This window comes from Chiloscyllium plagiosum, unplaced genomic scaffold (genome assembly GCF_037043375.1).
Source record: "Chiloscyllium plagiosum isolate Xiang-an unplaced genomic scaffold, Cpla_swu_hap1 HiC_scaffold_2, whole genome shotgun sequence".
In the NCBI taxonomy this organism is placed as follows: Eukaryota; Metazoa; Chordata; class Chondrichthyes; order Orectolobiformes; family Hemiscylliidae; genus Chiloscyllium; species Chiloscyllium plagiosum.
The window spans coordinates 64,328,809-64,342,370 of record NW_028270140.1 but is presented as its reverse complement, the minus strand read 5'-3'; the positions used below and the strand labels follow the sequence as shown (position 1 = coordinate 64,342,370).

At 42.7% G+C, this 13,562-nt stretch overlaps 1 protein-coding gene across 2 annotated transcripts in view; it reads right to left on the bottom strand.

The window, feature by feature from the left end:
• hsd17b3 (hydroxysteroid (17-beta) dehydrogenase 3) overlaps positions 1-13,562 on the bottom strand; it is an 83,635-nt gene that overhangs the window by 1,070 nt on the left and 69,003 nt on the right. Inside the window, exon 9 of one of the 2 annotated variants that reach the window (XM_043713512.2) lies at positions 7,396-7,461. The exons of the other annotated variant lie outside the window; for it this stretch is intronic. Coding sequence (XP_043569447.1) covers positions 7,396-7,461 — 66 coding nt within the window. The remainder of the gene's footprint in view (positions 1-7,395; positions 7,462-13,562) is intronic. 2 annotated transcript variants of the gene reach the window in all.

Genomic DNA, 13,562 nt, shown 5'->3' with positions numbered 1-13,562 from the left:
CTACACTATTCCATTTTCATCCATATGTTTATCCAATGACCATTTAAATGCCCGTAAAGTTGGCGAGTCTACAACTGTTGCAGGCAGTGTGTTCCACATCCCTACTACTCTGAGTAAAGAAACTACTTCTGACATCTATCCTATATCTATCACCCCTCAATTTAAAGCTATGACCCCTCATGCTAGTCATCATCAGAGGAAAAAAACTTTCACTGTCTAACACTCTGATTATCTTAAATGTCTCAATTAAGTCAACTCTCAACCTTCTTCTCACTAACGAAAACAGCCTCAAGTCCATTAGCCTTTCCTGATAAGACCTTCCCTCCATACCAGGTAACATTCTAGTAAATTGTTCTGAACTCATGTGGCCAACCAGAGTTTTAAACAGCTGCAGCATGATCTCGTAGCTTCGAAAATCAATCCCTCTATCAATAAAAGCTAACACACTATGTCTTCTTAACAACCCTATCAACCTGGGTGACAACTTTTAGGGATCTATGTATATGGACACCGAGATCTCTCTGCTCATCTACACTACCAAGAAACTTACCATTAGTGTAGTACTCTGCATTCCTGTTGCCCCTTGCAAAGCGAGTCACCTCACACTTTTCTGCATTAAACTCCATTTGCCACTTTTCAGCCCAGCTCTGCAGCTTATCTATGTCCCTCTGTAACCTACGACATCCTTTAGCACTATCCACAACTCTACAGACCTTAGTATCATCTGCAAAGTTACTAACCCATCCTTCTACACCCTCATCTAGGTCATTTATGAAAATGACGAACACCAGTTTCCCCAAAACAGACCCTTGAAATACACCACTAGTAACGGAACTCCAGGATGAACATTTCCTATAAACCACCACCCTCTTCTTTCAGCTAGCCAATTTCTGCTCCAAATTGCTAAATCACCCTCAATCCTTTGCCTCCATATTTTGTGCAATAGCCTAACATGGGGCATCTTATCAAATGCCTTACTGAAATCCACATGAACCACTTTACCCTCATCCACCTGTTTGGTCACCTTCTCAAAGAACTCAATAAGATTTGTGAGGCATGAACTATCCTTCACAAAACTCTGTTGACTATTCCTAATCAACTTATTCCTCTTCAGATGATTATAAATCCTATCTCTTTTAACCTTTTCCAACACTTTATCCACAACTGAAGTAAGGCTCACTGGTCTATAATTTCCAGGGTTGTCTCTATTCCCCTTCTTGAACAAGGGGACATTTGCTATTCTCCAGTCTTCTGGCACTGTTCCTGTAGACAATCATGACATAAAGATCAAAGCCAAAGGCCCTGGCTTCCCAGAGAATCCTAGAATAAGTCCTATCTGGCCCAGGGGACTTATCTATTTTCAGACTTACCAGAATTGCTAGCACCTCCTCCTTGCGAACCTTAATCCTGTCTAGACCAGTAGCCTGTATCTCAGTATTCTCCTCAACAACATTGTCTTTTTCCAGTGTTAATACTGATGAAAAATGTTCATTTAGTGCTTCCCCATCTCCTTGGACTCCACGCACAACTTCCCACTATTGTCCTTGATTGGCCCTAATCTTTCTCTCATCATTCTTTTATTCCTGATATGCCTATAGAAAGCCTAAGAGTTTTCTTCGATCCTATCTGCCAACGACTTCTCATGTCTCCTCCTGGCTCTTCTTAGTTCTCTCTTTAGGTCTTTTTCAGGCTAACTTCTAACTCTCAAGCACCCTAACTGAGCCTTCACATCTCATCCTACATAAGCCTTCTTCTTCCTCCTCTTGACAAGAGATTCAACTTCTTTAGTAAACGACGGCTCCCTCGTCCAACCATTTCCTCCCTGTCTGACAGGTACATACTTATCAAGGACATGTTCCTTGAATAAGCTCCACTTTTCAATTGTGCGCCCCCCCCCCTGCAGTTTCTTTTCCCATTCTATGCATCCTAAATCTTGCCTAATTGCATCATAATTGCCTTTCCCACAGCAATAACTCTTACCCTGCATTATATACCTATCCCTTAAAATCACTAAAGCAAACATAACCGAATTGTGGTCACTATCACCAAAGTGCTCACCTAACTCCAAATTTAACACCTGGCCAGGGTCATTACCCAATATTAAATCCAATGTGGCCTGGCCCCTTGTTAGCTTGTCTACATACTGTGTGAGGAAACCCTCCTGCACACATTAGATGGGTCAGTTTTTGTCCAAAGTACTTCAGGTCAATATTTGGAAGTTAAAATTGCCATACAATATCCTATACTCTTGCTGCTATCCAGAGTTATCTTTGCTATCTTTTCCTGTACATCTCTGGAATTATTTGGAGGCCTATAGAAAACTCCCAAAAGGGTGACCTCTCCCTTCCTGTTTCTAACCTCAGTCCATATTACCTCAGTAGATGAGTCCTCAAACATCCTTTCTGCCACTGTAATACTGTCCTTGACTAACAATGCCACATCTCCCCCTCTTTTACCACCTTCTCTGTTTTTACTGAAACATCTAAATCCATGAACCTGCAACAACCACTCCTGTCCCTGCTCTATGCCTGTCTGAGATGGCCTCAACATTGAAGACCTTTGTGAAGGAATCAGAAGAAAACCAGGAGACAAGGGAAAATCAGGTGTGCGAGGGTACTGGTGGCGTTAGGGAAAGCAGCAGTGGGGCATCAGCATCGCAAAAATATAGAATCAACACAGCAGCTATTGGGAAGGAGTACTTAAGGAAGTGGCACTAAAAACAGTAGGTGTATCAATGGTCATCTTCCAAAATTCTCTATACTGTGGACCAGTTCCTACAATTGGAGTGTAGCTAATGCAACTCCACTATTTAAAAAGGGAGGCATGGAGAAAACAACAAATTGTAGACTCATTAGCTTGATATCAAGAGCGACAAAAATGCTACATTCCATTATAAAAGATGTCACAGTAAACAACTTGGAAGAGTGACAAAATCAGATAGAGACAGCGTGGACTCATGAAGAGGAAGTCATGCTTGACAAATGTGCTGAAATTGTTTCAGCATGTGACAAATAGAATGGTCAGTGGACGTCATTTACATGGACTTTTGGAAGGCTTTCAATAATTTCCTACGTAAGAGACTAACTTGCAAAATTAAAGTGCATGGGACTAGAGATCATGTACTGAAATGGTTCGAGAACTAGTTGGCAGGCAGGAAAGAAAGAGTTAGAATAAATGGCAGGCAGTGACTAGAGGGGTACCTCAGAGGTTAGTGCTTGGACCACAGCTATTCAAAGTATAAAATACTGACGTAGATGAGGAAACTATGTGTCATATTTCTAAGTTTGCAGATGACATAAAGCGGAGTGCGAAGGCATGCAGTGAAGAGGATGCAGGAAGCTTCAATGCAATTTGGAGAAGTTAAGCAAATGGAGAAATACATGGCAGATGCAGTATAATGTGAATAAATATGAGGTTAATCTACTCCAGGAGCAAAAACACAAAGACAGATCATTATCTGAATGGCGATAGACTGGGAATCAGGGAGGCGCAACGAGACCTCAGTGTCCTTGTACACCCTTCGCTGAAAATAAGCATGTAAATGCAGCAGTACATATGATATATGTTGGCCTTCATTTCAACAGCAGGGATGTCTTACTACAAATGTACAGTGCATTGTTGAAACCGCACCAGGAGTATTATATGTAGTTTTGATCTCCTTATTTGAGGAAGGGTGTTCTGATTACAGAAGCAGTTCAAAGACGTTTACCCAGTCTGACTCCTGGGATGGCAGCACTGACATCAGAGAGAGACTTAATCAGCTGGGATACATTTACTTGAGCTTTGAAGAGTGAGGGGTAGTGTCATAGAAACCTATAAAACTCACAGCATTTGAGAGAGCAGATGCAGGAAAATTGTTCTCATTGATTGAGGAGTCCGGAACCAGGGGTCCCAGTATAACAATAACAGGTAAACCTTTTAGGACAGAGATGAAGAGGAATTTCTTTACCCAAAGAGTTATGAGCCTGTGGAATTCTTTGCAACAGGAAACTGTTGAGGTCAAAATATTGAGACACAGACAATGCTGCACAGTACTAAGGAGTGTCCTAAGTGACAAACTAATCACCTTAGATTCAGCAAATAAGGCAATTGCTTGGTTGTAATATCTTCCAGCTGCAAAGCCTTACATATTATTTGTTTTCCTTTAATTGTGGCCATCTCAAAGAAAAGCTGCTCTGTGATCAATGACTACACATTCAGGTGGTAAGGCCTAAACCCCAGAATGTCTCTCTTAGTCGATCCTTTCTTATTTAAGATGCTCATTAAAACCTACCTCATGAACCAAGCTTTAGGTCAAATGTCCACATATCTCTTCGTATGGCTTTGTGTTAAATTTTATTTGATAATGCTCCTATGAAGGAGCATTTTATTATGTTTATTGTGCAAATATAATTTGTTGCTGCACTTCTGGTCCGAAATAAATAATTTCACGATGAAACTATGAACTATGAACCATGAAGTAGAGATACTTCAGAAAACACTTTTAGTACTATTTTCATACAAGACAGAATTGAAAGCAATAAGACAAGGTTTGCATACAATCAGTAGCATTTAAATCACATTGTGAATTTTGTCAATTATTCTACTAAGAACAGATTTCTTTTTTAGTTTCTTTATCTTTGTTTCTGAATGAAATTGCTGCACAGAATTTTAAACACAAACAACTGAAATCTTAGACAAAATATGACGTTAAATGATAAAAAAATTGTTTCATTCTTGACCTTTTTACAGGATTATCTTTCTTCAGCTCTAAAAACACCAAAACAATAAATAATTTTAGACTATATCCTTGAAGATTTGAGAATTCCAGTCCAATAAGTCTGCTCTTAGAGTACATTGAAAAAGACAATATGGAGTGTAGCCAGTTGTACAGGATAACAGCCATGCCATAACTTTATACATTTGATTATTGAGCAGGACCTCAGCTAGGGAGGTTTTCAAAGTTTGTAGGATGTCTGATGGGATTGTTCTACATTGTACCACTATGTATACTCTGCTCTATATGATGGTTAGAATATTCTTACTGCAACAGAGCCGCATTGCTGTACATGAATCAGTAGGGCTTGTCATTAGTAATAATTAGAAATAATATACCTCAGATGTACTTTATCAAAAACAAATAAAATGGACAGCAAATTTGTCTTTCAAAAAAAACCACAACTGAACAACTTCGGTCCGAAGTATCTACTGTTTCCAGAAACAGTATAACACTCAATACAGATAGAGTCATAAAGTCAGAGATGTACAGCACAGAAATAGACCCTTTGGTCCATGCCGACCAGATATCCCAACCCAATCTAGTCCCACCTGCCAGCACCCAGTCCATATCCCTCCAAACCCTTCCTATTCATATACACATCCAGACACCTTTTAAATGTTGCAATTGAGAGAGACTCCACCACTTCCTCTGGCAGCTCTTTCCAGACATGTACCACCTTCTGAATGAAAAAGTTGTCCCTTAGGTCTCTTTTATATCTTTTCCCTCTCACCTATGCCCTCTAGCTCTTGACTCTCCCACCTTAGGGAAAAGACTTGGTCTATTTATCCTATTCATGCCCCTCAATTTTATAAACATCTATAACCTGACCCCTCAGTCTCCGACGCTCCAGGGAAAATATCCCCAGCCTATTCAACCTCTCCCCATAGCTCAAATCCTCCAACCCTGGCAACATACTTGTAAATCTTTGCTGAACCCTTTCAAGTTTCACAACATCTTTCCGATAGGAAGGTGACCAGAATTGCACGCAATATTCCAACAGTGGCCTAACCAATGTACTGCACAGCTGCAACATGACCTCCCAACTCCTGTACTCAATACTCTGACCAATAAAGGAAAGCATACCAAATGCCTTCTTCACTATCCTATCTACCTGCGACTCCACTTTCAAGGAGCTATGAACTGGCACTCCAAGGTCTCTTTGTTCAGCAAACAGTTATGTGGCAGTTTAATATGACTGGAGCAGAAATACTGTTCAGAAACATAAAGGAAAACTTTCCTTGAGGGTTTCCCAATTAATTACTTTAACTTCAGCAGAAGAACCACAGGAAACCCTCAAAAAGCATGTTGTCAAGAATCCAATGGTAAGAAATGTTCCAAAAATAATCATTTCATAAGCGAATACACTTTGATGAGGTCTCCTTAAAACTTTCAAAAAGGAATTGATAAAGGTGACCCAGGCAAATAATTCTTTGCTGTAAATAGTTCAAATATGAAGAGATTAAACTTTAAAATTAGCAAGCTAGGAAAACGAAGTGAGAAAGTACATTTTCTCCCAAAGACAAGTGGGTCAAAGTTATCAGAAAAACTATGAAAAATCCAGTGCAAATGATTTAAAGAGAAAGTTAGATGGATTTCTAAAGAGCAGAGTTGAAAGAATGCAGACTGGAAGAGTTTTACCATCAAAAAGAGACAAGCTTATTAGGTTGTAGTACTTTTTTTTTCTTAAAAGCTCTTGTGCTCTGAATCAGCATGTGGAGAATGTTTATACCAATAAATCATGTTTATTCATCCATTGTATCAATCATTCATCTTGAAGGGCAGCACGGTGGCTAGCACTGCGGCCTCACAGTGCTAGAGACCTGGGTTCAATTCCCGCCTCAAGCAACTGTCTGTGTGGAGTTTGCACATTCTCCCCGTGTTTGCGTGGGTTTCCTCCAGGTGCTCAGGTTTCCTCCCAAAGATGTGCAGGTTAGGTGAATTGGCCATGATAAATTGCCCATAGTGTTAGGTGATGGGGTCAATGTAGGGGAATGGGTTTGGGTGGGTTGCTCTTCGGAGGGTCGGTGTGGACTTGCTGGGCCGAAGGGTCTGTTTCCACACTAAGTAATCTAATCTAATAGTACACAGTAATTTAGATAATTAGCCTTAATTTACGTAATGCTGGAGAGAAAGAGATGCAGTTATACATCAAGAGGGCAGCACTCTGCATCAAGCAGAGGGCAAAGGGGGCAGCCTCCCCAGACAACTACAGCTGATGCAGTTAGTGAACCTGATCACAGGTATAATTCTGGCCAAAACACCCTCTATCTAGCCAACAGAGTAACTGACCCCACATATCATGAAACATGAACTGAATTTTAAGCCTTCACAGGTATCATTCTGGCCAAAACACCCTCTATCTAGCCAACAGAGTAACTGACCCCACATATCATGAAACATGAACTGAATTTTAAGCCTAGCTATATATTTTACTGGAATGCACAGCTCTTTGCATTATTTATAAGTTTTACCATTCTGCTTTCAAATGTTTACCATAAAATTTATTTAAATAATGCTCTGCAAAACTAAAATGCCAAATATTACTTTTACAGTAGGAATGCAGCAGAAATATATTGCTTATGTTCCATGTTCTTCCATTACCCATAAGCATGCTCACAAAGATTATCCACCTTTACCTGTATGATGATTCCCTTTGAGCCGTATTCTGCTTGACATCCTCTGGAGAATCTTTCCACAAAGATCTAGCAAATAATTTAATAAGAATAGAGTTGATACACCTTTGAACAATGCAGAATAGAGCAAATGACCAATTGAGGGCCCTTTCCTGCTTCCACTGGTTAAGGTGGGAATGGGCCTCTCACATGTGGAAGACAACCAGGTCCAATGGCCTTCTGGTGGGTAAGGGGGAAGGCCACCTTGTCTGACACTGTTGGTTCACAAGGATCTCCCAATAACTAACTGTCCCTTGTATCCTGAAGACCTCATTTATCTGATTGTGAGAAAAAATCTGACCATTGCCCCTTATGTTCAATGGCATTATCATTGCTGAACCCCCCACTATCAATATCCTGAACATAAACTAACTGGACCAGCCGTATAACCACCATAGCTATCAGAGCAGGGCAGAAACCAGGAACCCTGCAGTGAGTAACTAAACTGCTTCCCTAATATTCACAAGGTACAAGTCAGGAGTGTGATGGAAAACTATCCTGTTGCCTGGATGAGTGTAACTCCAACAACTCTCAAGTAGCTTGACACCATTCAGAAATCAGTCTGGTAACTTGGCATGCCAACCATTACCTTTAATATTCACCAGCTTCATCGCCAAAGTGCAGTAGCAGCAGTGTCTACCACTTACAAGATGCACTGTAGAAACTCACTAAAGCCTTTCCAACAGCCTTTCTATACCCATGATCTCTACCTCCTCAAAGAATAAGGGCAGCAGAACACCATCACCTGCAAGTTCCCCTTCGAGCCATACACTATCTCAACTCTGAATGATATTGCCATTCCTTCTGTGTCATTGGGTCAAAATCCTGGAACTCCCTGCCTAATAATGTTATGGAGAAAGTGAGTCTGCAGATGCTGGAGATCAAAGTTGAAACTTTATTGCTGGAACAGCACAGCAGGTCAGGCAGCATCCAGGGAACAGGAGATTCGACGTTTCGGGCACAGGCCCTTCTTCAGGAATGAGCAGAGAGTGTTCAGCAGGAGAAGATAAAAGGTAGGGAGGAGGGACTTGGAGGAGGGGAGTTGGAAATGTGATAGGTGGAAAGAGGTCAAGGTGAGGGTGATAGGTCGGAGTAGGGTGGAGGCGGAGAGGTCAAGAAGAAGACTGCAGGTCAGGAAGGCGGTGCCGGGCTGGAAGGATCCGGCTGAGACAAGGTGGGGGGAGGGGGGATGAAGAAACTGGTGAAGTCCAAGTTCATCCCCTGCGGTTGGAGGGTTCCCAGTCGGAAGATAAGACGCTCCTCCTCCGACCGTCGGGTTGTTGTGGTTTGGCGGTGGATGAGTCCAATGACCTGCATATCCTCGGTGGAGTGGGAGGGGGAGTTGAAATGCTGTGCCACAGGTTGGTTGGGTTGGTTCGTCCGGGTGGCCCAGAGGTGCTCCCTGAATCGCTCCGCAAGTAGGCGGCCTGTCTCCCCAATATAGAGGAGGCCACACCGGCTGCAGCGGATGCAGTAGATGATGTGGGTGGAGGTGCAGGTGAATCTGTGGCGGATATGGAAGTTTCCCTTGGGGCCTTGGAGAGAAGTGAGGGGGGAGGTGTGGGCGCAAGTGTTGCACCTCCTGCGGTTGCAAGGGAAGGTGCCGGGAGTGGTGGTTGGGTCGGTGGGGGGTGTGGATCTGACAAGGGAGTCGCGGAGGGAGTGGTCTCTACGGAAAGCTGATAGGGGAGGGGAGGGAAATATATCCTTGGTGCTGGGGTCTGTTTGGACCTCCCCTATCAGCTTTCCGTAGAGACCACTCCCTCCGCGACTCCCTTGTCAGATCCACACCCCCCACCGACCCAACCACCACTCCCGGCACCTTCCCTTGCAACCGCAGGAGGTGCAACACTTGCGCCCACACCTCCCCCCTCACTTCTCTCCAAGGCCCCAAGGGAAACTTCCATATCCGCCACAGATTCACCTGCACCTCCACCCACATCATCTACTGCATCCGCTGCAGCCGGTGTGGCCTCCTCTATATTGGGGAGACAGGCCGCCTACTTGCGGAGCGATTCAGGGAGCACCTCTGGGCCACCCGGACGAACCAACCCAACCAACCTGTGGCACAGCATTTCAACTCCCCCTCCCACTCCACCGAGGATATGCAGGTCATTGGACTCATCCACCGCCAAACCACAACAACCCGACGGTCGGAGGAGGAGCGTCTTATCTTCCGACTGGGAACCCTCCAACCGCAGGGGATGAACTTGGACTTCACCAGTTTCTTCATCCCCCCTCCCCCCACCTTGTCTCAGCCGGATCCTTCCAGCCCGGCACCGCCTTCCTGACCTGCAGTCTTCTTCTTGACCTCTCCGCCTCCACCCTACTCCGACCTATCACCCTCACCTTGACCTCTTTCCACCTATCACATTTCCAACTCCCCTCCTCCAAGTCCCTCCTCCCTACCTTTTATCTTCTCCTGCTGAACACTCTCTGCTCATTCCTGAAGAAGGGCCTGTGCCCGAAACGTCGAATCTCCTGTTCCCTGGATGCTGCCTGACCTGCTGTGCTGTTCCAGCAATAAAGTTTCAACTAATAATGTTATGGATCTATCTACACCCTAAAGAAAGCAGGTCAAGAAGATGGTTCATCACTACCTTCTCCAGGACAATTAGGGAGGGTAATAGATTCTTGCTCAGGCAATGAGATACATGTGCCACAGATGAATAAGAACAAAACTAGTCTATCAATATGCCCTTCTCCTCTGGTGCAGACCCACCAGTCCCAGTGGTACTATTGAGCTGCCAGTATATCTTTGGCAGATTAGAACATAGAACTACAATGTTGTAGCCATTACAGAAACTTGGCTGAGTGAAGGAAAGGCCTGGCAATTCAATGTTCCAGTGTTGAGCTGTTTTAGGCATGTTAGAGAGGAATGCAAAAAGGGGTGGGGGAATTGTATTACTGATTAAGGAGAATGTCAAAGTTGCATAAAAAGAAGACATCTTGGAGAGCTCATCCAGCGAGGCGTAATGGGTAGAACTCAGGAATAAGAAAGAGCAGTCACAATTTTGGGGTTTTATTATAGGACTCCCAACTGCCAGTGGGAGATATGTAAGCAGATCATGGAAAAAAACTCAAAAACAACAGGGTTGTTGTCATGGGTGATTTTAACTTTCCCAACATTGACGGAGGATCCCTTAGTGCCAAGGGGTTAGATGGGACTGAATTTGTTAGGTGCATCCAAAGGGTTTCTTGAAACAATATGTAGATAGCCCAACTAGGTGATCGAAGTTTCAGTAGGGGAGCATTTTGGAACAGTAAAAATAATTCCCTAAGCTTTAAAGTATGGATAAGGATAAGACTGGTCCTCGGTGGAAGTTCTAAACTGGGAGAAGGCTAATTACAATGGTATTACACAAGAACTAGAGAAATTAGATTTGGGACAAGTAAATCCATATTTGACATATGGGAGTCTTTACAAGGTCAGTTGATCAGAGTACAAGACCATGTTCCTGGGAGGATGAAAGATAAGGATAGTAAGATTCAGGAATTCTGGATGACAAGTGATATTGCAAGATTAGTCAAAAAGAAAATTGAAGCACATTGAAGGTTTAGGAAACTGAAATCAGACATGACCCTTGAAGAATATAAATGAATTAGGAAAGTGCTTAGACAAGGAATTATAATGGGTAAAAGGAGGCATGAAATGTCCTCTGCAAGTAGGCCTAAGGCATTTTACTTATATATTAGAAGCAAAAAGGCAGCAAGGAAGAAATAGGTCCACTCATGGACAAAGGAGAGAATTTATACAGAGAGCCAGAGGAAGTGGGTGAGGTCCTTAATGAGTACTTCACATTGGTATTGATCAAGGAAAAGGGCATGGATGATAGCAAGATTAGGGAGGGATATGTTGATATTCTAGCGCATGTCAGCATTAAGAAGGAGGTGGTGTTCAGTGTCTTGTAAAGCATTACAGTAGATAAGTTTGTGGGCATCGATGGGATCTATCCAAGGATACTGAGGGAGGCAACAGAGGAGATTGCTTGGACATTGACAGAAATCTTTTTAACCATGAATGAGATCCCAGAAGACTGGCAAATAGCCAATGCTGTTCCTTAATTGAAAAAGGGCAACAGGGATAATCCAGGAAATTATAGGCCAGTGAGCCTTTTATCAGTGCCAGGGTAATTATTGGAGAAGAGTCTTGGGAACAGGATTTACTCACATTTGAAAAAGAATAGATTTATTCAGGATAGTCAATATGGCTTTATGCAGGGGAGGTCTTAGCTCACAAATTAGATTAAGTTTTTTGAAGAAGTGACAGGGATGATTGATGAGACAGGGCTGTCTACATAGACTTTACTAAAGCATTTGACAAGGTCCTTCATGGTAGCCTGATCCACAAAATTAAGTCAAATGGGTTCCACAGCAAACTGATAAGTCGGATACAAAATTCACTTGGTCGTGGAAGACAGAGGGTAGTTGTACAGGGTGTGTTCTGCATGGATCAGTGCTGGGCTTCTGTTGTTTGTAATTTATATAAATGATTTGGATGAAAATGTAGGTTGTCTGATTAGTAAGATTGCAGTCGACATGAAAACTGGCAGAGTTGTGGATAGTGAAGAAGGTTGTCAAAGGATACAGCAAAATGTAGAACAGTTAGAAAGTTGGGTGGAGAAATGGCAGATGGAGTTTAATCCAGACAAGAGTGAGATGATGCATTTTGTGAGGTTAAATGCAAGAGAAAAGAAGTATACATTAAATAGTAAGACCTAATGAGCGTTGATACACAGAAAGATTTTGGAGTGCAAGTCTATACCTCCCTGAAATTGGCAACACAAGTGGATATGTGGTATGCTTTCATTGGACAGGACCTCAAGTATAAAGGTTGACTAGTTATTTTGCAACTGTATAAAAAATACAGTGGGACATATTCAGAGTATTATGTGCGATTCTGGCAAGCACACTATAGAAAGGATATAGAGGCTTTGGACAGTGTGCTAAAGAGGTTTACCAGGATGTTGCCTGGATTGGAGTGTATTAGTTATAAGGAGAGGTTGGACAAATTTGGATTGTTTTCTCTAGAGCAATGGAAACTGGAGGATGACTTGATCAAGGCATACAAATTATGAGAGCATGAATAGGGTGGATAGTTGGAGTCTTTGTCCTGGGGTGGAAATGTCAAATACCAGGGGGTTTAGGTTTAAAGTGAGGGGGGGGGGGGGGGGGGGGGGGAGTTTAAAGGAGATGTGCAAGGCAATGAATGTGCTGCAAGGGGAGACGGTAGAAACAAATATAATAGCAATGTTTAAGAGGCATTTAGACAGATGCATGAACAGTTAGGAAGTAGAGGGATGTGGACATTGTGCAGGCAGAAGGGATTAGTTTAGAATGGCATATTGGTCAGCCCAGACATGGGCCAATGGGCTTTTTCTTGTGCTGTTCTATGTTAACACTGGGCAACATGGTGCAGGGTGGTTGCAGTGGCCATCCTTAATATACTTACAAATGACATAAAATTGATTGCTTGCCACTAACATGACATGGCCCAGTCTGGACAAGTGGCCAATGCTTAAGCAACTGGGCCAACATAAAATTGGTAAACAGTTCCTGCAAGCTAGGTCTGATGGAATTCAAAGAGGCCAAGGTTACCACAAGTCAAAAGCTAATGAGGATCAGTCCAGATTTGTATTACATATTGAACAATTGGAAAATTGTTATGACCCAAAATTCATTAAGATATACTCAGCCAGATCCATAGGGATAGACTTAGTTTGTGTATTCCCCAGTTTCAGACAGACACCTTAGCACCATGGAATAACCTTATCTTGAAAAGGGGATGAGTACACCTAGGACAATGCAGCCTAACCTCACAGGGTAATGTGACCCTACCCTGTGACCCCATTGGCTGAAATCAGAGAGGTTCAGAAAAGGGTTAAGGAAGGACATCTGGTGGCCATTCATTCAGTGAAGAGTTGACTAGAGAAGTCTCCATGTGAGACGCACTTTTGTATTAAGAAGATCCTGAGTGCACCGTCAACAGAGCTCAGAGTTGAAACCAGCAGCTCAATCAAGTTTACCACAGTGAGTACTATGTGCATTTTTCAAGCAGTTAGCATAGTTTGGGAAAAGTTAACTTAATTTGAGTGAGTTGTTTTCTTTAACTTGCGAGTGTTTTAATAAAA